Consider the following 26,661-nt stretch of genomic DNA (forward strand, 5'->3'; position numbering starts at 1 on the left):
TCTGGCTGGGGGAATTAGAGCATGGTTTACTTAACTTTCGTTTGTGAGGAAGCCAGGATGCTGCTATGGCTTGTCACAAAAATTATTCGAGGCTGAGAAAAATGGAAAAAACCCAGAGCGTTTAATAATTATTCTTAAATTGAAACACAGTTGTCTCGGTCAGAGGGAAGAGCGGGATGCAGGACGTCGTCACTGATTAACACTGATTCTTTTCTTCCAATCTACACAACCCCCTGCGCACTCCTAACAAGAGAGGCTCCAATGAACTAAAGCATGGTTATTTCCCAACCATAAATATGCAAATCCCCGTCCCTTAAAGAAGGGTGATTTACTGGCTAACAGAAGCGCAGGGATTACTGCTTTTGTTCCACGTTTGTATGGTGACTGACTCAATGGGGTCCTGGTCCACGACTGGCACTACTGCAACACAAATAAATGGAGAGCTCCACTTCTGTTCTAACATATGCAACCACATGCCTTCAGCAAACAAGCGCTCTTGGCTTCTCCTTTTGCCTCCTACTGCTGCAAAGCCAACAGAACATGGGAGGGAGGGCAAGGCTTATTTTTTTCAGCCTGCTATGGTAGCTTTTTTCAGTAGCGTGGATGGGAACGGCATTCTGCACCCCTTGCCGTCCCTGACATCCCCTGTTCTTTTGGCTGTGCTGGTCTGAGTTACCTTGAGATTGTTGCAATACCAGAGAAAGATGCTTCTGGATTGTGGAAAAAACAAAGCATTGGTTTAGGCACACAGCCACAAGTAAAACAGACGAAGTGGAAGCTCATGTGCACTTTTAAAAAGAAAAACAAAACACACACCACAAAACCCAGAGGATACTCAGTGTTCCCAGGAAAATCTAGCGAGAATTCTTCTCAGGCAAGGCACATTTTTCTTTCTTTGAATGTGACTAGCATCTTTTTGGCCAGGTATTTTGGCCACAAGTATATTTTATTATCATTGTAATTATTAATTACATCAATTTAGAATCTGTATTTCTTGGCCAGGTTTGAGGCTCTGGAAACACACATCCCCAAACAGTGCTGGATATGAAGAACAAGACAACTGAGCCAAACAAGCTACGTGTATGTGACTGTGTGAAATATCATAATAGAATTGTCTAACTGTTAGTCGGAGTAAATAGCATTCACGTAAAAGCAGATGTAGCCTGCGACTTTCAATGCCTTTTATTTTACTTGTGGAGGAGATGAACTAGGGGAGATGTCTTATTATTTTAATATGTAAGAGCTCTCTTATATGTTTCACTTCACAAGACTTAAAATTTGTTTCCAATGTGGTTTCTGTGTCAGATATTCTTCATGAAATAAAAGCCTCTTAAACCTTAAATTCCTGTCTGTTTCCTGTATATGATCACCCACTGTTGAGTCAACGTGCCACCTTCTCTTGACAAAATTAATGGTTTTTTAAGCAGCACAGTACCCAGCCACCTTAACTCTTCAATTTATCAACAATTCAGAAGAAAAACTGGTGAAAAAAAAAAAGATCTGCTTCTGTTTTGCTTTTGAAATGGTACAAGTTTCTTAATGGAGTGGTAGTCATGAAAGGTTTTGAAGCAAAACTGGCAAAAAAACTAAAGAACTCAGTTTCTCCAGTTCATGATCAAGCATGTTAATTTACACCAACTTCCCTATGGTGGCAGAAGCATCACGTAGAGGTAGAAATGGTGGTTTGCCCTGAGCTAGAGCCCACATCCCAATGACACAGAAAATAAAGTTCACAGAATCACAGAATCACAGAATGTCAGGGACTGGAAGGGACCCCGAAAGACCATCCAGTCCAACCCCCTGCTGGAGCAGGAACACCCAGATGAGGTTACACAGGGAGGTGTCCAGGTGAGTTTTGAATGTCCCCAGAGAAGGAGACTCCACAGCCTCCCTGGGCAGCCTGTTCCAGTGCTCTGGCACCCTCACTGAGAAGAAGTTTCTTCTCATATTTAAGTGGAACCTTTTGTGTTCCAGTTTGTACCCATTACCCCTTGTCCTACTGTTGGTTGTCACCGAGAAGAGCCTCGCTCCATCCTCCTGACACTCCCCCTTTATATATCTGTAAACATTAATGAGGTCACCCCTCAGTCTCCTCTTCTCCAAGCTAAAGAGACCCAGCTCCCTCAATCTTTCCTCATAAGGGAGATGCTCCACTCCCTTCATCATCTTTGTTGCCCTGCGCTGGACCCTCTCCAGCAGTTCCCTGTCCTTCTTGAACTGAGGGGCCTAGAACTGGACACAATATTCCAGGTGTGGTCTCACCAGGGCAGAGTAGAGGGGAAGGAGAACCTCTCTGGACCTACTAACCAGCCCCCTTCTAATACACCCCAGGATGCCATTGGCCTTCCTGGCCACAAGGGCACAGTGCTGGCTCATGGGTCGGTTGTTACATTGCTTTCATATGTATGCTTTTTCCTTTTTGTTTGTTTGGTTTTGTTTGTTTTGTTTTGTTTCCACATTACCCTTTTAAACTGATGTTCACTGCTACAGGACTCTTTTGGCTGACTTCTGCTCCTGGGGGGTGAAATTAATGGAACAGGAACAAACTGTTCACTCAGTCTTCGTGCAGAGTCTCATGTGCAATCTGTCCATGCAGAGGGCACATGCATAGCCTTGTTTTCCTGAAAATAGAATCAAAAGGAGGCCATTTCTTCACGTTTGGTTGCCACACAGCACTCCAGCTGCCAGGCTCTTTCCCACTTCTGGCTTACTGCCGTGAGACCTTTCCTTGCATTTTTTTGCTGTCTTCTTGCCCTTTTGACCACTTCTCTGTGCTTGTGCTTTGGATGCTTCTTGGCACTACAAGGAAAAATACTACCAGACAACATCCATCTCCTGACATTAAGATCCAGAAACACTAGTAGAGCTTTCAAGCAGTGTTGTAGCTGTTTTTTCATACACCTGAAGCAATCTCACTCTAAAAAGGACCTTGTATCTCTCCACTGCCACAATAGCATTCTCTACTGCCTATACACTTTGCGGTCAGTGCATTCTCTGTGCAGTTGGATTTTGAGAGTTTTCTGATGGACACAAACATTTGCTGCAATTTCTAGTGAACTCAAGATTGAAGGTTCCCCAAAACTTGGCTGAAATATGTAATACAGCCCAATATCTCTTGTGTTTGGCTTTACAATGCACTCCACTCACTTTGCTTTATTCATAGACATTCTGTTTTCAGGGTATCACCAATGTTTTGTACTGGCAAAACAAACATAGGCATCATTGGAAAAACCTGATGACCGATGAGGAAAAGAAGAAAAGGACTTGTCGTGCAGCTTGATACTAGAAGTGTTTCTTGCAAATGTGACTGGGAATTGGGTTGTCAGCAGTCATGTCTTTTGACCCAAACAGCTCAAATTTATCTTAAGTTACACCACTGTGAAGAAGAACTGGAGGCGGTACTAGGTACCTCCAGCAGTTCTGTACCAAGAGGATACAGACAGTACTTCCCTGAGTACGGAAGAATCAGACAAGCAAAGAGCATGGCCGTGTTTTCAGGTCCAAGCCTTTGGCTGGGACCTATATGTCTCCTGTGGAGCTGGAGTACATTTTACATTTGGGTTGGTCTTCCAGTTAAGTTTCGTCTGAAAGAGAAATCAGCTGACGCACAAGAAAAATACTTAGAAACTGAAACCACCATAAAACAGCTGGAGACAACAGCAGATACGCATCAAACTTACTATTGCCCCAAGTCAGACCGATAGTGTGAATGTACCTGTCATTAAGTGACACTATTCCTTTCATCTTCTCTCAAAAAAGCACCAGAGAGAATCTGATTATTTTGAAGCTTCCTTATCTCTTATTTACCCAGTGCCATCCCTCTCCTTATGTGAATTATTCTCCCTTTCCCATGCAATACTCAGCCAAAGTCCCCTGACACAGCACTTCCAGATTTTGAGTGGTTTTGGATATCTCTTTGCTGTGGACAGAATCTCACACTAAACTGACCCTTCCAGAGATGTCAATATGGGTTACAATTACACCTGTCAGTTTGAATGACTTTTAGTCCAGCTGCAACAATAGTGATTACATTTAAACCACCATAAACACATTTCTGATTAAATAACTTATTTAACTATATCCATTCAAAACTCCAAGAGCTTCTGCCTCAAAGTACTGAAAGACAGAGGAAGAGAAAACTGCACAGGCTATATGATGTTCACATTTGGAGGTTAATTTGACAAGCAGAAAATCTAGAAGCATAATGGGTCGGAGAAAGCAAGTTTAGGTTTTGGTAGGATCCAGCAGGAAGGTGTATGTTTTGCCTGCAAGGCCACGGTCACAGGTGGTAGTGAGCTGGTCCATGAGTTTGCATCCACTGTGTGTCAGAGTGAGAAAACCAAAAGGATTTGCATCAATTTGTGGTAAGCCCAGCTTCAGGTCTGAAGTCTGCAAAAAGGCTGAGAGAAGAGGAAAGAAAGTCCTATGAAAGGTATCTGGCAATTTTTTTTTCCCCAGTTTTTCAAGACTAATTATATTGCTCTAATTCACACACTCTTAGTGGTGGTGTGCATTGAGCTACAGGTCACAGGCTTATATTTATCCCAGCTGGCTAAATACACCTCTGATGGCACTCAGGTAGCCTATGTGAAATGCAGGGCTCATCTCAGCCAAGTTTTAATTAGGCAGCTGCCCTCATTACAGAACAAGTTTGGCAATTCGCTCGCGCAGGCAATTCCACTTGCAGCGTGAAGGATAAAATGGACTGGAGTGTGAACCACTGTCCCACCCTTCCGAAGAGCATCCCGAGGGCAGGGTTGCGATGTGCTGAGCAGGGAGACAAGTTGTCCCGATGATGTCTGGGCTATTCCTGCTCGGTGGCTCGAGGAGTTGGGTTTCCCCGCGTCAGTCTGGCTGGCACCTTTGCTCTTTCATCTTCCCGCAGTTTTCACTTTTTTTCTCCACCCCTGTCTAGATGTTGGATTCCCTTGCTTTCCTTCAGCTGGAAGTCCGGTGATGATGGGCTTTTATTTATCGTTCCTGGGTTTCAAATGAAGCACCTACTTTAGCCAATTGTTCCTTCTACTTTTTGTGAGCAATTATTATTTTCACAGACTGTAAAATATTAGAAGACAACTGGAAATTGTATGTTCAAAGCTCCAAGCTACTTCCATGGGCAGGGATTTATCATTCTAGCTTTTGTTTAGCACCAATTCCGGTGAGAAGACAGGATGAGATTTCACAAAACGTTTGCTTTTAACTGCGGGAACACGGTGCTTACTCAACAGGACTGATATTTTGGGGTACTCTTGATCTTTGAAGTGGTGAAAATAAATGATTGATTAGAGCAGAACTTTTCAGCCGTTTCTGACTTGCAAATTCCCCCCTTCTGCAGCTCTAGTTTCTGCATATGAGCACATGGGGCTTCATATGTACTGGGAATTTTAAACTATTTCCAGTACATTTGCCTTTTTTTTTTTTGGTATGTGTGTCTTACATGAATGCCTCAGAAGTTGTTAATGGATCTGTAGTCATCTCTGTGCCCTGGTTTGAAAACCAGTCCATTAGTCAACCCGCAACACCAATGCTCTTTGGTGTAGCAACACAGAGTTTTGTGTCCCAAAATTATTTTGTGTCCCAAATTACTCCATGTTTCACTTAGAAAACTAGTACCTTGTGAGCTTTGCAACTTGGCTAATATCAGACTACCTGCTGATGTTCTAAGTGTCTTTTCCTGAAGCATATTTACAGGCAGGATTTGTCGGTTTAAATAGCTCTGTGGCTCACAAGTTTGTGAGGTTAAAAATGCAGTAGAAAACCACCATAAACATTGCATCACCAGCTGAGGAGGATCTGGAGACACTGTGTCGAATGGTCAAGCAGAAATTCACTTTAAATACACCTTGGATGGCTGCCTAGAAGAAGGGAGGGATTCGGTAGCTGAGGTTTACATTACAAGCTGCGCTGGATGTTTCCATCGATAAACAAGAGCAGCCAGATGCATCAGTGTGCCTTGTTTCAGGGCACTGTGATTACAGGGCACTGATTTGCCAGATATGGGCTGATCCTGCTGGCATTGACGTCAAAAATGCATCTAATGCAGTGGGAGCATGTTGGGACCTTCAAGAGTATTTATGGAGACGCATGGCTTTATGGTTTATAACAAATAACCAACAGGCATAAAACCCAATCTTTATTACCTCATGTATGAACTAATGGTTTATGTAGAAGATTAAAGTTACCAGCTGAATCTCAGCTGCATTCATGGAATCACAGGCTGATGGAGAGAAAGGAGGAGCTGCAGTAGAAAACATGGGTATTTACTGGAAAAAATGTTAAGATACTTGCCTATGGAGCAGTAAACATGATCAAGGATTGTTAAGCCCAGATTTGTTAAAAGAAGATTCTGAAACACGTGGCTGTAAAGAAGGGAAGTTCTTGGAATCATCCCTTGGACACATGGTGTGAACTGTGGGGTTGTCCTATGCAGAGACAGGAGTTGGACTCGATGATCCTTGTGGGTCCCTTCCAACTCAGGACATTCTATGATTCTCTGATTTCATCAGTGTGCCTAGAAATGTTTCTGAAAATGGTAAATTCGAGTGTAAAATAATAATTTAACGAGAAGGCCAGGGATAAACTCTTGTATCACTACAGGGAAGCAGTTGTTCTCTTCCCCTACCCACATCCCCATCTGCTCTCTCCTTTTATCAGCTCTGGACCTCACCTACCTAAGCTGTGTCCGTTCAACTCACTCCAACAGAAAACTACTCACTTTCTTGCTGGATTAGCTTTTTAGTGTTCTATTGCATTGAATTGGCTCAGTAGAAGATGAGACACACCTGTTCCAATGGTTGTGGAGGAGATCTGTGTCAGGAGTATGAGAAGGAAGAAGCAGGACAGGACATTCCCTGGTTTTTTGGCAGCAAGGCCCCTAAACAAGTCCAGCCTTACCGTACAGCTCCATGTGCTACGTGTCTGTTCTTTGTGACGTGATCCTCTCCCAGACAGCTGTGAGATTACTTGACTATCTTTAGGAGAAATACTAGAGAGAACACAGGAGGACTTTTAGGCTTTAGTTATTTTGCCTGTGTTCCTCACAAACCAGACAGATTTAAGCCTGATCTAAAGCACCTCTCACCTCTAAGTCACCTCTTGCTGTACAAACAAGCGTGGGACTAAATAACCAGTGCGTGATGGGGATGTGTGCAGATAGTCGGGTCAATCATACGTGTAGGTGCTTGGGCAAAAGAGAGTTGATGGCAGATGCGGGGCCAGGTCCTCATCTTTTTGGGCTGGGAGTTCCACCCAGCCACGTACTCAACAGCTTTCCTTTCTGCCTTGTGTCTATTGTCGTTCATCCTGCCCGTGCTCTTGACGTCACACCCTCGTATCTTCTTGTCGCCTACTTTTTAACCTCGTGTTCCATCTATGTCACTGCTGTCTTCAAAAAGGATTGTTTGTAGCCACTTCTATCAGCAGAGGGAAAAACAGAGGAAGACCACAAGAAAGGAGGAAGCCACAGAATAAATAACGATTGAACTTCCCCATGAGAACATCTTTTGATCCACTGCAAAAATAAATAAATGCCTCCGTATCAGCCGGTAAGGAGAGGTGATCAAATATGTTAGATACAGATGGTTTATTGTCTAGAATATTGTTTTTCTCATTCTAAATCTTGCAGGAGCAATGACAACATGTCTGAAAACATCAAGAAGTTTCAGAGAGGTTTTGTTCTTCCCTCTCCCTGTCCTCGACTCTTCTATTTTAGTTCTAGATATTCACATAAACACACAACACAATCATAGCTCCTGACGCATATGCATGGAGTAGCACCTGATGTCTGTTTTCAGTATTACTGGCCATAAATAAATGTGACAGTCTGCCCCAATGGGCATTTAACAGAACCGGTATTTTAGCTGCTCAGACAGCTTTTATTTAAAATCAGCAAGAGGCAGCGCAAGAGCAATATTTGTCAGCTGTGGCATGTATAAACACCAGGTTAACCTGACTTCAGGACAAGTGCTGTTATCTTTCTCCTAAGAACAAGCAGACCTCTCCACTGGAGAACGCCCTGGCCGACACAGCTGGGGCTGCAGCTCCGTCTGCTTGAGCAGTTCCCCACGTCACCCCCTGTCACCTGCTCGTGTCCTCTGTAACCAGAGGTTGAGATCACAGCTCTTGGAGGGAGGGAGCTGAGCGATGACCACAGGCAGACATCTGCACAGTGTGGGGCGGTGGGTGCCAGGGAAGGGGCTCCCGGCAGCCACATGCAAAGGCCCAGGGTCACCGCAAGAGTTGTCCCAGTGTCACACGGCGGCTGCTGCCCCTTCGTGGGGCTGCGCAAGGATGGCCAGTCCTGTGTTTTTGTGAGCGTCCCCCCTTGCAGCTGGGTCTGATGTTCGTTTTACTCTCCACCGCCTCCTCAACCACAAATAACTGGGATTAGCGGACCGAGATCAGCCAGGAGAAGACACGATCACGCTGCCGGGGGTGGCGGTGGGAGGACGAGGGGCGACACTTCGCCCCCGTAGCAGCGCTGAGCTGTCGGAGGCACCCGCGTCCTCTGGAAAGCCGAGCACCGCGGCGCCCCCCGGCACAGCGCACCTGCACCGCCCGGCCGGCCCCCCGCGGCGGGCAGGGCCGGGCCGCGGTGCCACCTCCTCCTCCCGCCCCCTGTGCCTCAGCCCCGGCCCGCCCGGGCTATAAGAAGCGGCGGCGGCGGGGCCGCGCTGCCCGTGCTGGCGGCGGGCTGAGGGGCGGCGGCGGTGCGCCATGAAACCGCCTCAGGCGCAGCGGCCGGCGGGTCAAGCGCTGGGGGAGGACGGCGGCGGGGACCTGGCGGAGGCGCTGGGGGAGTTCGACGCGGTGCTGGCGGAGTTCTCCTGCCCCGCCGGCCGGCGCCGCTTCTTCTACGGCGAGCACCTGGAGCGCATGAAGCGGCGGAGCAGCGCCAGCGACGGCAGCGGCCTCAGCGACTCCGAGAGTGAGTGTCCGACCATCGGGGCGGCCGTCTGTCCCGGCCGTGCCCCGGCCATGTGCGGGGGGAGGGAATCCAAAGCGGGTGTTAAAGCATCGCCTCCCCTTCCTTGAGAGAAGCAGGGATCCCCAAACTAGCACTTTTTAATTTTTATTTGTCTGATTTACTTTTTGGGTTAGAAGCTGCAAGGATGCACAGTCCGCCCTGCTGATTTTGTTCTGGGTCTCTTTAGTTTGGAGAAGAGGAGACTGAGGGGTGACCTCATTAATGTTTATAAATATGTAAAGGGTGAGTGTCAGGAGGATGGAGCCAGGCTCTTCTCGGTGACAACCAATGATAGGACATGGGGCAGTGGGTACAAACTGGAACACAAGAGGTTCCATTTAAATATGAGAATAAACTTCTTCACGGTGAAGGTGTGAGAACACTGGAACAGGCTGCCCAGGGGGGTTGTGGAGTCTCCTGCTCTGCAGACATTCAAAACCCGCCTGGACACCTTCCTGTGTAAACTCATCTGGGTGTTCCTGCTCCGGCAGGGCGATTGGACTGGATCAGCTTTTGAGGTCCCTTCCAATCCCTGACATTCTGTTATTCTGTGTGTGTGATTCTGTGTGTAGCGGCAGAGGAGGCTCTGGAGTGAAGCCATGACAAGGTCGCCTCCAGAGCTGATAAGGGCAAAAAAAGATTCGCTGCAGAAAAAGGTTGAGCTGGGAGGACTCTGACAAAAACCAGATGCTGAGACACTGAGGCATCCTGGCACCTTGGAAATATTGTTTTTTCTAAAATGTCTCTTAGGTTAACAGGGACTGTCAGTTGTATCTCAGTAGCTGAAGTATCAGTTGAAAAACATTGAACTGAAGTGTGCCTTCCAGAAGAGACTGAAACTCATCCAGGTTTGTGGTTTAGTGTTGTCAGTGTTTCAGAGGAGATAATTTTAAGCTTGCGCCCAAATATACCCTATCAGTACAAATGGTGCATGCAGAACATTGCACAAGAAGGCTGCGAAGCAGGTACTGACTCATGACCTGCTCTGAGCAAGAAAACATACAATTGGAACAAAGTTTTTTTTCTAGTTAACTTGGAAAAAAGTTTTAGCCCTCTTATTATTTTGCTAGTCAAGGAGAGAAAACATCTTTGCTCTTCTAGATGGTGAGGCTGGAAACTGCTGTTCTTCTCAGGAGCAGTAGGCTCAAGAGCTACTTTGCCAGAAGTAAGTTCTGCTAAAAACAAGCTATACTCAGTTTTTTTTAGTTCCTAAACTGTACAGGCAGTTCTAAGAAGCTTATCTGTTTTTCCAGCTACTTAACACAGAATTGTTCCTTTAATTTCTGTTGTGCATCAGTTCAGCAATTTACCATGCAGTTCTGTTGACTTAGCGCTAAAACTTTAATATGATCTTCCTGGTACTTAGGCTGTGAGAGCGTAGCATCTCCGTATTATCAGAGCCCTTTGTTTCATCATCATGGGTAGGATTTATTTTATTTCATTGAGAGGTAATGTTTTACCTGCCCTGAACTTGGGTACTGTGATTGGAAATGCCTTTTTTCTTTTTCTTGTAGTGGATATATGTGGATCTTGTTTCACAATGGAGAGGATGAACTACTCCTTCCAAGTATCTCTTTCCCTTTGTGGGGGGCTTAGAAAAGTCTGGCTGATTTAGGCTGGACACTAGACTTTTGGATGGCTGAGGGTGTGTAAGGTGAGGTCTGCCTTTGCTGGGTCAAGCTGATGAAATATGTGAGCTGTGTTGTAAATCTCAGTCTGTTATTAACTACAGCAATAGAGCCCTAGTGTTACTATTTCTTATGCAGTCCTTCAGTATTATAATATATTAACCTCTCACATGCTCTTACCACAAATGAGACACTTGAATTGATAGAGTGAAGATTATCTAGTGAAATAATCTACTGGTGAGAAAAGAAATAAAAACAACCAACCAACCAAAACCAAAAACCAACAAACCACACAAAAACCACCCAACAAAAACAAAACAAAACCAAACAAAAAAAAAAATCACACCAAAAACCCAACCAACCAAACAAAAAAACCAAACCCAGTATCAAGAACTAACTCTTCTTGCGTGGATGAAAACATCTGTAGTTGCTTGACATGTCTGCTGTAGTTCAGAAAACTAAAATATTGAACAAGGCTTAAAATAGCTGTTTTAGGAAGGGCTTTTTGAGGAAGATTGTGTTCTCCAACAGGGCAGGAGGCCTGGTGAGAAGCAGCGTGGTTGTGCAAATTGGCAGACCAGATCTTCAGGAAGATCTGGAATGTAAAAATCTGATTTAGACTGAAGCCAAAAATGGGATAGCAAGCTAGACAGGGTTTGGGTCTATACAAAGTCCTCAAGGACTTGTATGAGCAAGTTGTGAATCTCCCAAATCCCGTCCTATGCTGGGGTTCCTCTCTTGGTGATGCATCATCTGAAAAGTGGCTCTGGAGAAATCAGAAGTCACTGTCTTCTGGAAACTGGTGTGTACTGGACTAGGAGGTGCACGAAAAGTGACCTGTTGGCATCTAGTGATGTCAAGTATGTGAGGACATGTCTAAGGGAGGAGAAACAGAAAATTAGCTGTCTCTCCTCATTTCTCAGAACAGGCCCAGTAAAACTTTTATTCCTAAAGGTATCATTCAGTTTGGACATCTTGTTTTGAAGTTGTAGTAGGATTAGAGAGGAGTTGCAGATTTATAAAGAGCTCCTTTTATGAAACAGGCTCCAGTGTCTGATGTAATACAGCTGCACTCCCTACATCTATTTCAGGAATAGAATACTTACCCAGGCTCTTTCTGTTCAGGCTCAAGTTTTCTCCCCCTAGGTTCACATTTCCTTTGGTCTCTATCATTTAGTGCAAATGTAGTGCTGAATTCATGATCTTGCTTTTCCCATGGTAATGCTGAGGTTAAACATCACTGAAGGATCAAGGAGAAACCACGCTGAAAGAGCAAGTTCTGACAACATGAATCTGTAGCAATGGAAAAGGAATTCCAACAATATTATCTGCAGGTATTTTGAATGATCCCCTTGTTCATGAAGACTCTGTCTTTGCAAAGTCTTGTTATCCAGTGCCAAGACTGTTCCAAGTACTCTTTGTCATTTATGTACAGAACAGTTCAGACTGTCTTAGTGCTTTCTCTTCTTGTTTGTTGGTTAATCTAATTCTCCCAACTGATGTGTTGTGGCTCAGGGTTAGGTCTGTGTGTATTTTGGCCACTCCTGCAGTGGTGTTACCTTTTGAGTCTAGGGTAGGGAGGTCACATTTTAAGCTGCTGCATCTGTTTGTTTTGGGGCTCCTGCATCAGTCTTAGATTCAACTTTACGGGAAGCCAGGAATCAGTATCTAGTGGTTCTGCTTGGAACTGTTCTGCAGTAGGGTGAGGAAAGCCTCTCCGTTCTTGGGGCTTCTGCCATGAAGATGAGTGCATGTAATTTAGCAGAAGTATTTACAGAAGATTTTTATCAATATAGTTAATTCCACAGATATTGCTTTGAACTTTAAAATCTCCTCAAGGGACCTAGCTCTGAAAGTACTAACTGAAATTCCTATATTACATATTTCAGAGTTTTTTAAAAAAAAGTTGGAAGACACTACTGTGGAAAATGGCCATGATAAGTACTTGGTTTTCTCACGTCTTGTCCTGTTATTTGACTAAACAATCTTTGGACAAGGTCCGTCTTGGCCATGATTAAGTATTGTACAAAACACAGTGGACTCTAGACCTTACAGTAACAGAGAGGCTCACGTGTGCAGATGTTGATGATGTTAGTTCTTGGCCCACAAGTATTACATTACCCACAGCAGCTGATGGGGTCACTGCTGGAAATGATGATTCAACTGGTGAGTTAGTCCAACAGACATTCTTGAGTTGCTGGACTCTGAGTACCAATTGTGTTTCAACTTGATGTATTTAGCCAGATCAAAGTATATCAGCTTCGTACTTTGGCTTATTAATCATGCTGAAACTTATAAATTGAGGGATACCTTATAACTTTTAGCTGTATATTTTGGTTGTGATAAAAAAGGATTTGTGCTAGTACTGTGCTGGCAAAAGCCACTAGTGTGGATGCAGCGATGCTGACAGGCTCTTACAGATACAATTTGCTTCCTGTGTGTTGGAAATAAGATTGCAAGGAGAAGTGCAGGCTTGCCTGTGTATGTCCTCTCAGTGCACTGTGCTAGTACAGTATATGGCAATGTCAGGACAGTCTGCCAGGTTTAGGCTTAGGGTAATGAATAGAAAGCTGGACTTAATTGGAGGTTCTAAAGGGAAGGTTCAGCTTCCAGTTTCTCCGTTAAAAGCATTGCAAAATAAATGCATCAGTTCAGTTCTTGCACTCGTACAGCCAGCAGTATATCGCCGTAGTTATTTTTAGGAATATGTAAATGCATCTAGAGCTCTTAATTTTATCATTTCAAAATCAAGCAGGTGCAGAGTTACTAAGGGATTGAACAATATCTATTAGCACCCAGAGACTGGTGTAGTGCAAGCCTTTGTGCTTACGTGCTGTGGCTGTCTCCATGTGCTTGTGCTAATGCCTATGCTATCTAGAGATGAAGTGTCATCCACTGTTAATACTGTAGCACTCATCCTGTTCACATTTGCAATCTTGCAAAATGTGACTGTAGAGAAGGTACAGAAAAAGGCAACAGAAATAATTGAAGACATAAAATAGTTTCCAAATGATTCAATAGGCTGGGACTGCCAGGCTAGAGAGGAGAGAGATGTCTTGGGTGGGGACAAGCCAGCCTTCCAGAAGATCTTAAGTAATGTTAGGAAAGTGACTGCTACCTCACCCAGTATGAGGAAATCAAATTAAACCAGCATGTTTTGAAGAAATATGAGGAGCTATTTCTTCTCGTGGTGTAAACTGTAAAATGAATTGCATTAAGGTATCATGGATGTTAAAATTTTACATACTGAAAAAAAATAGATAAAATCACTGTGGGAGAGATGGGGCCGTTGAGGACCACCGCTCTCTTGGAAGAGAAATTGATCTGGCCATTGCCAGAACTTGGTAGAGCTTGTCCTGAAGCTATCAGTGTGTGGCTGTACCACTCTTTAACTGTTCTATAGGCATCTGCTGTGAGAGATAGAATGTGGAGTAGCTGAGCCTTTGGTCTTAGCATCAAATCCCAGCCTTACGTGGGGAGGAGAACATTTTAAGGAGGTAGATTGTTTCTGCGAACTTCTAATGGTCTGTCTCTAACAAGAAGGCAAAACAATATTTATAATGAAAAAAAAAAATGAAGCAAGACTCTCCTGGAGAAATAACATTTTATTAAATTACTGATAGAGTCAAGGGGAAGAAAACCCAGAAGTTTCTGATGCAAAGGCTTCTCTCCAGGTGTTTCAATTTAATGAGAAATATGCTTTTTGGTAAGATTTCCTGTTTGTACCTCCCCATCATACCTGTTTCTCGCTTATACCTAAAAATGAAGCATTAATAAAGGGCAATATTGGAGTCAGAAATGCTGCCACACAGGTAGTAAGCATGGTGGAGGAGCAGAAAGGTAAGCTTTATATTATTAAGCTTCTCATTATATTATATAATGAGAAGGTGCCAGTTGTATGTCTGAATTTCAGGCTTCATAGATCACTTCCTTGTAACTATGTGATTTGAAATATTTTTAAATCATGAAGCCTAGAAATGTCGATAATGAAAAGGTGCGATTTTTGTGTCAATGTTGGAACAGGTGTTTGTTAGCTAAGCGAAAATCCCACAAAAATAAACAATGCAGCCAAGTGTAACTGTGATTATGATCAAAATAAACACTATCCTTGAGGGCTGCAACATATGTGTTGTCAAACAAACTCTTTGCATGCTGAGTATTTCTCACTTCTGCTGGTGGCATTAACAATTCCTGCTTTTATCTCTTATTTTTTTTACCTAGCACACTTTGTTCTGACTAGGAATGAGTTGTGCAGTGTGTTCACTAAATGCTCAACTATTGTTTTACAGTAAATTCATGGCTTGTAGAAAGAGACCTAAGCGGAACTTCAAAGTTCTTCTCTGAAGACTTCAGGGGTGTGATTTATTATTTTTCTTCCCCTTAAAACTTTCCCCACTGAAAACTGCAGTAAAAATTCTACTGACTCCAGTGCTCTTTAAAAATGTATCCTGAGCTATGATACTAGAAGGAGAGTAATATTAAAGAAGTCAGACAGCTGAACTTTTCCGTTGTCTGTTTTAAAATGAAAAGTTTGAGGTTTTCCTCCTTCACTTAATTGCTGCCCAGAACCTTTCAATTGCTCATTTCATGGAGACATTCTATATTTACATGGTATTGCTATGTTTTCTCTTTGTGGTTTACCTATATACTGGAACAAGCAAAGGTCAATACTAACTACAGATTACTTTGCCAAAGTAAAATACACCCGTGTTTCTTCCAACCCTCTAATTTCACAGCTATTGGCTTAGTTTTACTCAAGTAAATCAACTCAGTAGCTTCACTCTCAGATTTTAAGGCCTTTTTCTAAAGAGGCAGTTTGAGTGTTGTGTTTGCTTGTTTTTCAACAAAGGGGCATCGCTTATATGTGTGTATGGTCAGTGGAATCAAAATACAAACTGAAAAATAAGCAATGAATGACAGATGAACTTGCATCGCAGTGGGAGAGAAGGGGCTGGATGGGGAGGGACAGCAAGGATGGGGGTTCTTGGTGTCAGGCTCTGGTATTTGGGTTGCAGGGGACATTGTGTTTGTGTGGCAGCGGAAATCTTCCAAGGGCCATTATGGGAAGTGAATGAGAAAATCTTGGCTGTGGCAGCTGGTAGAGAGCAAGGACTGAAGTGTCCTTTTCCCAGAGCTTTCTGCCCTACAGCCACACTTTGCCAGAGCAGATACTTTTGTGTGATGGTTATCGTAAGTATTTTTTGACAGGTTATTTGGGTTTTTTTTCAGTGGTTATAATGACCTTGATATTAGAGTCAATGTGTTCCTCCTTCTGTGACCAGGATTTCTGCTGCTTTGTGGCAAATGTATACACCACAGCCAGTAGCTGAAGTGTGTTTTTTACTTTTTAAGAAAGTTAAATGTTGATATTTTACTAAACTATTAATATTACAACCCATCAGAAGATAGCGCTATTTTGTGAAAGCATTTTGCCTTTTGAACCTAGAAGAAAAACATTCAGATATTTAAAGCAACAGTTCTGCCTTATTTTCTCTTTGCCCAGTTGTAAATCTTTCCCAACACAAGGTTTGTGGAAGCCAATATGAAATAACATTTTCTGGTTTCAGTGCATTGCAAGGTGAGCAGTCAGTACATCCAGCTGCTTATAGACAGAGTATGGAGAGAAAACCACAAAAAGAATCAAAGGTGACTGCTGGCTAAGATATGTACACGGGTATAAATAAAAAGAATTCTGTGACTAGTTTGTGCCCAATTTTAAATGGCTTGCTAAAGCTTTTGTAATTTGAGTTGCCCTCACAAGCATTCACAAAAATAACATTTTATTCCAGCTATGTGTAAGAGCAACTGGAGCTTTGGATTTGATGTCTAAGAAGGATTGGTTTGTGGTATAAGTTTCCAGCATCACTGAGTTTGTTGTCTGGATACTGGTAGCATAGACACCACGTAAAAAGTACATTCAGTTTTGCAACTGTTCTCTGGATTATTTTTTATTAATTCAACTAGCTCTAAAACCCTTAAAATACGAAATGATTTAAAAGATCTTGTTTTGCTCTTCTCAAATACATTATCTGGACAGTGTTTTATCTTTGGTTTGTTCTGTCAGTGTTCCAGTGAGTTGTACTCTTGGCTACAGGACTGTTTGTGTGAGGTGTTATGAATTACTTGGCTTTTTTGAGACACAAAGGGTTTTGTTCTGAACAGCTAGAATTTTCCATTCAAAGTTTCTTGGTTACTAGGGTTTGCATCTGGGTTGAAAAGAAATGTGGTTTTTAGTTGAATGTTGGTCTGTAAGCTGATTTCAGGAGGCAATTTGTCATACCTTTAACTGTAATTTGCAGACCGTTAATGTACAGGGTTCATATTTTATAGTACAACCCTGGTGACACATCATTGCAGAGCAGTGTCAGATTTCTCTTCCCTTAGTTCTTTTTGTTTTAGTAGCTACTTTTAAAATAGCTAATTTTTTCATTTTTTCTTTATAAAATTATCTCAATTCTGCATTGTATTCGTCAAATCTTTCTTAAATATGAAGTTTCAAGTTTTGATCTGCTCAGGTTTAGAGAGGGGAACAGGCACTTAAGAGTGAAGATTAAGAAATTACAACAAAAAGCCAGCATGAAGCAGCATTACCTCTCTTTCTAAATGAGAAATACCAAGTGGTGGCTGATCTGGGAAAGCCATTGTCTCAGGTAACATATCACTCACATCATTGCTCACATTTGGAAACAGGCAATGAACCTATGGCTGAGGAAACATCTGACTAGCTTAGTAGATGCAGTTGTCTTGTCTGGTCTGATTTGTCACTGTACCCATCTGCTCCTGTGGAAGGTGGGTTTATGCTGGTCAGGACTGCGGACTGGAGGAGATATGGGGCATGGACACATGTTCTTCTTCCCAAAGAGTGGGGAACTTACAGTGGAGGAGTATTCAGCTGGGGGATGGTCTCTGTGTTTGATATCTGTAAATGTTGTGGTGGGTGGTCAGTGATGTTGCGTGGTGGTGTTCCTGGAGAGCAGAAGGCTCCAGGGAGACCTTATTGCAGCCTTTCAGTACTTAAAAGTGGCCTGTAAGAAAGATGAGGACAGACTTTTTTAGAAGGGCATGTAGTGATAGGACAAGGGATAATGGTTTTAAACTAGAACAGGGAGAATCAGGTTAGACATGAGGAAGAAATTTTTTACACTGGGGGTGGTGAAACACTTGCCCAGGTTGCCCAGAGAGGTGGCAGATGCCCCATCCCTGGAGACATCCCAGGCCAGGCTGGACGAGACTCTGAGCAACCTGATCTAGTTGAAGATGTTCCTGCTCATTGCAGGGGGGTTGGACTAGATGACCTTTGAAGGTCTCAACCCAACTATTTCTTGATTCTATGAAGGTGTAGATGTGCAAATCTTGGTAAGGTGAGCTGTGGTCCTGTCCCTTTTGCTAATTCAGCAAAACCACCCAAGACAGTCATCTCCTGGCACAGTGAATGGGACAGGTGTCCAAGGAAATGTGACAGCTCAGACTTGGATGGGCTTAATACTGCAGTGCAACCAGCTCCTAGGCTGGGGCTGCAAAGACAAATGCTACATGTGCTGCAGGTATGTGAAATTGCTGGTCTCAGTGACAAGCAGTAGTAGCCAAATGTGCCAAATAAATGGAGACTGCTGCCGTATTAATATGACAAGGGTTTCTTTTTGTAGAACTACAGTTTTCAGGTCACTGGCTCACAAATGCAGGAACCAGCAGTTTTGGTGTCTCTGACACAACGACAACTCCTCCTTCCAGCAGAGCCGTGACTAATACTTGGTGTACCCTGTGCGTCCTGGAACTCTTTATGAAAAGAGGGAAGATAAAGATAGCTTTTGAGGCTTTTGAAGCTGAATGTCTTGTGTAAAATCCAAGAAAATCAGAGTGGTATTGGAACTGTTGCTATGGCATATAAAGCTTTCTTTAAAAGATGATGTGAAATAAGATTGCAGAACATCTTGTGTACAGACTTACTGCTTTGTGAACTCCAGAGAATTACAGAATAAAAGCAAATTAGAAGAGGCTACACATTTTATCTGGAACACAAGACCTAAAGCATCAGATTATAGGGAAATGGGTGTGTTTGCTTCAGGGGTGAGGGCAAGGCTTGAATATATTTTCCATGCTGAGGGACTGTCCTTGTCCTGGAGCTCTTTATTCAGCTTTTTAAATAGCTTTTGAAAAATCCAGGTAACCAGAATTTCCAAGAATATTGTAGATCAGTCAGGTCATACCAGGCCTAACTTAGTGGATGAGGAATAATTGCCACTCCTGTAATATTTTCCAAATGATGCTGACTGCAGGGAAAACTGACACTTTCCTTACTGGGGGATTTGTCCTAGGGCTGCTTGCTTTAATAGTAGATATGGGAACAACAGCCTCCACACAATAGATGGTATATTTGTCCCCCTGGCTTTAAATTTGAGTCTAAATTTGAGTTCTGCAGATGCTGAAGCCTCTGTAGGAAATGTCTCATTTATCTCTTTCTAATTATTTTGCAAAATTGCAGAAGGTGTTGATTTTACTTCAAAACGTAACTTTTTTTACAGGTGCGGACTCACTCTACAGAAATAGTTTCAGCTTCAGTGATGAAAAGCTAAACTCTCCAAGTGCATCTACTCCAAGCTTGCCATCTCCATCAGTAACTCCGTGTAAAGGTAAGCTTAATTTTAAATGCTGGCATTTCTTCCTAAATCTTGACTATACGGGGTTCTTTCTGTGAGCCAGAATTCACATACATGCATTGACTTGTTTTTAAAATGACAACAAAACTAAAGATTACCATTGAGCACACTACGAATGCAAGTATTATTGTATTGATCACAAACAGCAATAGCACACTGCATCCATGCTTCTTCACAGGCGACCCAGCAATTCTTTTGATTTTGAAACACCAAACTATAGTAGGGTCCTTTGGCTTATCAGGAATTGTGGTTCTCCTTACAGAATACTTCACTTCAGAATTAACTTGTATTACTTCTTACTGAAGCAACTAAGTAACTTAAGTGTTGCATCTGTATACAGAAATATGTGGCCTGGATGCGGGGATGCAGTAGGTGGCTTACTTGAGGCTATATGCTGCCGTTCGAGTTAATGCAGTTACTCAGATCCACATAGACCTTGCACTGATGGTACAACCCACATATTGGCAATTCCTTTCTCCTTTGTAGCTTTGCTGTTTCAAAGTGGCTTCTGTGTTGCAGCTGATCTAACTCCTCAGGACGTTGTTTCATTCAGACTAACTTAGATTAACTCTGGAGTAGACATATCAGTAAATGAACAGTTATACATATGTACTATATGACGCTTTCATTACAATATCCCTGGAAGCATTCCAGGCCAGGCTGGACAGGGCTCTGAGCAACATGATCTAGTTGAAGATGTCCCTGCTCATTGCAGAGGTTGGACTAGATGGCCTTTGAAGGTCCCTTCCAACTAGTTCTATGAACTAGTCTTCTCAGATGCGTGTTTAAGAGCTTTTCATGCTTTCATGTCTTTACCACAGTGACCAGATGCCAAAAAAAAAAAGTTAAATGCTTTATTTCTAATTAAGATGATACTAAGGATAAATCATGAGTAATAGTTAATAAGAAGTAGCAAAAAAGGGTTCAGTTAAACTGGTGTTAAATACTTGGAAAGGAATTGCACTGAAGGTTAAGATGCTCTTCCTCATGAGAAGAGGAAAAGACAGAAATAGAATTGAACCTGGCCTAGAGTAGATCACAGAAATGAGATAAGGAAGCCACTTTCAGTAGAACTAGATTGAATGGAACCAGTGTTCTACTCTCAGGAGTAGAAATTTAGCTATGTTTAGATTAAAATTTTAATGTATGGACCAAAGTCAAAGGATCTGACATCCTTGTAAGCCAGTGATACCAACATGATTTAAGATTTGGATGACATTATTAGATTTGGGTAGGACTGGGAGCTAATTGGGTAGGGTTTGAATTGGGCCATGAATGCAATATCTGAATACATGCAATGAAGAGGCCTTGCACAGTAGCAAGGACATCTGTTAGTTGACGTATAGCTTTTTTCACCTCTCCAACCTTTGCTTTTTAAATAAACTAAACAGAGGATTTCTTTACTGCTGTCAAATGGAAAGCTATAAAACCTAGAATTTTAATTCAGTCTCCCCTGTTTTCTAAAAATGCATTTGGACATTGCAGCAACCCTTATTGAACTTTCCTGAAAATAATCCACAGCATGTTTGATACCACTCAAAATTACTTGGGGGACTGTGTGGTTTCAATGTTTGTTTTGGCCGGAGAAATAGGTTCTGTGTAAGCAGTATTGACTGTCTCTTATTTTGCAGCAAAGCTTGGAGACACAAAAGAACTGGAAGACTTCATTGCTGATCTTGACAGGACGCTAGCAAGTAAGCAGATTTTTATTAGTGGGTTGTATCTCACTTGGTACTGTCAAAGAGTGATGAAGGCCAGTGTATGGTGGGAGGGGAAAGGGAAAGGCAGCAGTGTAGTTCTATATAACATGGATTTATTTTAGTTTGCTAGTTCTATGGATCGTTATGTGGATAAGAAGGTAAAATAGACTAAATTCTGGTCTTTGCCTGAATGTTCAAGGCATGCAGTTTGGCTAGTGTGACAAAGGCTGTACTGCAATGAACCTCCGTCCCCACCTCCGAGGCAGCTGCAGTTCACCCCTCCTTGACGGGGTATAGATCAAGTAAACATCACTTTCTTAAATACTCAAAAGTCAACCAAAAAGTGGGGGATGGTTTCTTCATTATAAAGCTAAGTAACGGGAGGAGTAACCGTAGAGGAGGGAAACTTTTGTATTCTAGACTTTATGAAAGAATGAAGGAGCAGATAACTGTATCTGTTGACTTAGATTAAAAGTCAAAATCCTGTTTGTTCGTGTCTTTACCAGGAGTGGAATTTAGATCACTTTTTCTATCATTATTTAGAAATTTCATTGTCTAGTTACAGTAGTAGGTTTTCATGGTGATTTTTAAAATAAAACAACAAAACTGAGAAAGAGCTGTCCTGTTCCCAACCATATATTCTGCCTATTTCTGCTTCTTCCTGCACTTTTATGGACTAGGGATTTTTTGTATGGAATCAGACTGCAGAGCCCAAAGTGACAAATTGTAGGACTAGACCTAAATAGCAGCATGAACAAAACCCTGCCAGTAAACCATGAACTGAGAGTTTCTTGTGTTCAATAGGTGTTTTCCCTGTAACTCTTAAAGCCTTTGCCATCTGCCTTGGACTGAACTCAAGACAGTTGCCCTTACGAGCTTCCTACTTCCCTGTCGTCTGACTTGTATCTTAATCCCGGTTTCACTTCCCTTTCTTAAAATATATTTCTAGTTCCTGACTTCTGTCATGGACACGTGCTTGAGCTAACTATGTCTCTACCACTGAAACTTTGTTGACTGGTTGCTCTTCTGAAAAACTTCTCAGTTTGAAGATTTGTTTAAGATGACGAAACCTCCAAACTACCAAATATTCACATTGCTGCATCTTGCACAACCATTGTGCAGCTCACTCTTGAGGTGCTGCCTATAGTCTATAGGTTTCATTGTCCTCTTGCAAGGCATATGGAAGGTGAGGCCAGGGATTGGCCACCTGCTGTAGTGTTTATTTATTGTGTGTTTTATTTTTTTCCTCTTAACTAAGCAAACCTCTAGTTATTTCAGCAGTCTCATTTATTCAGTATCACTTGTCTTACCAGTGGTACACTATCATATATGGAAATTCTGAGGAAAAAGTCCAACTTCCATTAGATATTGATCATTGTGTTTTTAAGGAGTTGTATTTATATGCTTGAAGTTACACAGAACTTTGTACAGATGTCTTTTAAAGCTTAAGGCACTTGTAGAACACTAGTCACTTTAAATTATTACATGTTAACCTTTTGGCTCTTTTGTTAATTAAAAAAAGGTGTAGTTTTGACATATTGGGCAGTATAGCAAGGTGGGCATAGATAGGGTGTCTGGTATGTCGACAACATGCAATCTTATTTAATATAGAACTCAATGATCTTGTTTTATGTTTCCAGGTATGTGAAATGAATCTTTGGCGTTGTGCTTGCCTGCAAATGTCTTCTGAAGGATAAGTGACACCTGTCACTGAGAACTGCTGCCCTTGTCCAATAACTTTGCTACCCAAGATATTTACCCTCTGAACATAACCTTTGGAAACTCCTACAAGTATTTAACTGGCAACATCAGTCTTGTTACTTTGCAGCAGATGGAGTTATATAACTTAAGTGTTACAGCTGTATTTTGCTTTAAAATATAGCTTGAATTTTAATTTAAAGTTGCTTTTATGAAAACATATTTGTAATTTTATATAGTTGAGAACTTTTAATGCTTTTTCCATTATAATATATTTTTGTATGCAAATAAACCCTGAACTGGAATCCAGATGTCTGAAGGCTTCATATGAACATGTGAACTCTGAAACATAAGTACAAATTAGGCTCTTATTGAAAACATCAAACTTTAAAATATCTGCTAAGGGTGTATTTCCTGTTAGGCAAAATGTGGTGTACTGGCTTCATGTGGAACTTCATATTTTTCTTTTCAAATTGCTTAAATAAGAGTTTTGTACTATGTAAAATTAATACAATCAGGAAAATAATAAAATTGGTCAAACTGTTACTTCAGATTTGCTTTAATACACATGAAATAGCACTGACTTGGTCCAGATTTGAGCAATAACAGCTACTTCAAACCCTATGTAAAAGCTAGCTTTAAAATTACATTCCATTCTACATGAAGTGCTAATTGGGAGGTCAGACATTCAGGCCCATGGGTTTAAAGGTATGGAGATCCTGTAGCACCAAGAAAATACTTCAGTGTCTGGATGTTTCTGATACCAGACCCTTGGGTCTGAAACAATCCACCACTCCAAAAAGACTTCCTGGCCATCGGTGTTTATGCTGAAAGAGTGAAAGGGGAATATGTATTTTTACAAGGATCCTGATTCTTTCCATATGCGTCAGGCGCTGCAGATGTCATGAGGTGAGCTCTGCCCCAGCTGCTGCAGGCGTCGCAAAAGTCTGCTCTGTATTTACTAACAGGAACATCGTGAGGATGATGCAAATCCATCTCCCTGCTTTATATTTCCTAAAAATTAACCAAAACATATGGGTCCTGTTAAACACCATATGATTTTTTTTTTCCAATTTTATTCATTGGTAAGAAAATGTAATTGTGAACTGGGTGCATTTTAATCAGTCTGAAACAACCTTGGGTTGATAGTGTGGCATTTTTCCTTCTTTCAGGCAGAAGGGCAATGTAGGATGACAGAGTATTTTTCTGAGGAGGAAGAACTCCCTTCTGTGTTTCCTGCTGCAGATTCAATTGGTAACTTGTCCCTTAGAATAGAAATGAACTGATTTAGGAGGGTGAAGTTTCATGTTGCTGTAGGTTAACTATAAAATCTGTGCAGGGAGGTGGGATGGTTCAAATTTGAGACAGTGATGTGCTTCTCCATGCTCTGGGACCTTCTCAGAAGCTTCTGCACAGTAGAAAACCCAGTTTAAGCACTGAGGTTGGCTTGTTTTGGCAAAGCCAGAGCACTATGGAAATTCAATGCTACTACATGATGAACATACAAGATGAAATCTCTTTGGTTTCCTCTGTGAAACAGAGACAAGCTTGTGCATTTCTTGTGGGAAACATTGTTAGCACAAGGCATGTTTTTTAAAGTTGCTTGAATAGCAACAGGAGTTTTGGCTGGTTTTCTATGTTTTAATGCTCTTTGGTAGGGTGAACGATGGAGCGGTGGTGAATGGTGGATGTTACTATCCCAAAGGCAGAATGCCTTGATTAAATGTGTGTTAAAGAAGCCATGAGTTTCAGAGGAGGCCACCTCAAGCACTTGTGAGGTGGTGGGAGATGGACAGCTGTTTGCTCCTCTGTTCCTAAAGTCAGATTTTTTTGAGGCATTGGATGTGAGTTTTCCACTTTTCCTCTGCACATTCAGTTGTCTCTTGATCCTGTTGAACGCTCTGAGCCTATAATCAGTGTTTGAAGTTGTGTGTCTCCCTGTATAGAGTGAAAGAAGACCTGTATCTAGTGGAGTGCCTGAAGGGTCGGTACTGGGACCAGTACTATTCATCAGTGACTTGGATGAAGGAATGGAGTGCACTGTCAGCAAGTTTGCTGATGACACCAAGCTGGGAGGAGTGGCTGACATGCCAGAAGGCTGTGCTGCCATCCAGCGAGACCTGAACAGGCTGGAGAGTTGGGTGGGGAAAAATTTAATGAAATATAACAAGAGCAAGTGTAGAGTCTTGTATCTGGGCAGGAACAACCCCAGGTTCCAGTGTAAGTTGGGGAAGGACCTGTTAGAGAGCAGTGTAGGGGAAGGGACCTGGGGGTCCTGGTGGACAGCAGGATGACCATGAGGCAGCACTGTGCCCTTGTGGCCAGGAAGGCCAATGGCATCCTGGGGTGTATTAGAAGGGGGGTGGTTAGTAGGTCCAGAGAGGTCCTCCTTCCCCTCTACTCTGCCCTGGTGAGACCACATCTGGAATATTTTGTCCAGTTCTGGGCCCCTCAATTCCAGAAGGACAGGGAACTGTGGAGAGAGTCTAGCACAAGGCAACAAAGACGATTAAGGGAGTGGAGCATCTCCCTTATGAGGAAAGATTGAGGGAGCTGGGTCTCTTTAGCTTGGAGAAGAGGAGACTGAGGGGTGACCTCATTAATGTTTATAAATACGTAAAGGGTGTCATGAGGATGGAGCCAGGATCTTCTCGGTAGCAACCAATGATAAGACAAGGGGCAATGGGTGCAAACTGGAACACAGGAGGTTTCATTTAAATATGAGAAGAAACTTCTTCACGTAAAGAGTAAGGGTGAGGGTGCCCAACCACTGGAACAGGCTGCCCAGGGAGGTTGTGGAGTCTCCTTCTCTGCAGACATTCAAAACCCACCTGGACACCTTCCTGTGTAACCTCATCTGGGTGTTCCTGCTCCAGCAGGGGGATTGGACTGGATGATCTTTCGAGGTCCCTTCCAATCCCTGACATTCTGTGATTCTGTGAAATCACCAAATTAGTACAGTACTTTGGAATGGTAATACTTTGCCCTTACAGACACCCAAGTTTGAAGATTTTTCCGGCATAAGCAATAGCTTAAAGCAAGGCGTGTTCCTCATTTTGAGTAACGTCAGTTGAGGATGGAGTTGGGAATTAAGTCACCATCTGTTTGGGCTTTTTAATCTTATTTGTACATGAACAGGTGGAGACTTCTGCTTGCTTATACAACAGTTCTGAATATCATCGGCTGTAAAATCTGGGAGCATCTTCTGCAGAGCTGTTGACCTGAATTCCCTCCAGTTTGTTATGCTCAATTTTGAACATCTTGCTATGTCAGAAGGAAGGCACTAATGTAGATTTCATTTCACTTGTTTATGCTTTTGACTTAAGTTTGTCATCTGATTACATATGGCCCTGAAAAATGCGCTGTTGAGGAAAGTTCCTGCGATGTTCTATCCCCAATGAGCATTGCTGGCAGCTGCACTGTGCTTATGGACCAGCCTGAGATTTTAATCCTTGTTCTGACCTCCCTCTCATGCTGTGATGCTGAATTTGAATTCAGAAGAGAGTCTCAGCCCTGTCGTGCCAACGCTGCACATCCAGAAATGGAAACGAGCAGCTTAGACTAAGCAGATGTATGGCCACAGCTTAACATGTGTAAGGCGAGGTGCAACAATTATTTGCACGTATGCACTTTACCTACTGCAAATTCAAGGTTAAATGGATTAGTTTAAACCTCCATCACTGAGGCCTGAGCTAATGTGTCTTATCTTGGGTTTGCTATTGACTGTGTGTGTCCTCGGCGCCGTCACCCAGGCTCAGCTGATATGGGGTAACTCATTAATCTTAGTAAGGTGCTCATTTTTCTGAGCCCTTAATAAAAGAGGGAGAAGAACCTAAGGAGGGATAATTTGTTTTTTTCACGTTTGTCTCTAGCCACTATTGGTGCACTGACAGCCAGGTGCGTTTTGGGGAGGAAGGAAAACAATTGTGTTGGCAGTGACAGAACTTGGTTATAGGGAAGGGCTCAACCCCTGCCAGCTTCTGCAGCCTGTTGTCCTAGTGCCTTCCCCCTCC

General features: G+C 42.5%; 1 protein-coding gene across 1 annotated transcript; it reads left to right on the plus strand.

The window, feature by feature from the left end:
• Positions 1 to 8,715: 8,715 nt before the first annotated feature.
• RGCC (regulator of cell cycle) lies at positions 8,716 to 26,213 on the plus strand (the record flags this gene model as incomplete). The annotated part of the gene is made up of 4 exons (XM_080364043.1): positions 8,716 to 8,926; positions 19,116 to 19,223; positions 20,882 to 20,944; positions 25,975 to 26,213. 4 exons carry the CDS (start codon positions 8,716 to 8,718, stop codon positions 26,211 to 26,213), a joined length of 621 nt encoding a protein of 206 aa, XP_080220169.1.
• Positions 26,214 to 26,661: the final 448 nt, after the last annotated feature.

This window comes from Nesoenas mayeri (genome assembly GCF_963082525.1).
Source record: "Nesoenas mayeri genome assembly, chromosome: 1".
In the NCBI taxonomy this organism is placed as follows: Eukaryota; Metazoa; Chordata; class Aves; order Columbiformes; family Columbidae; genus Nesoenas; species Nesoenas mayeri.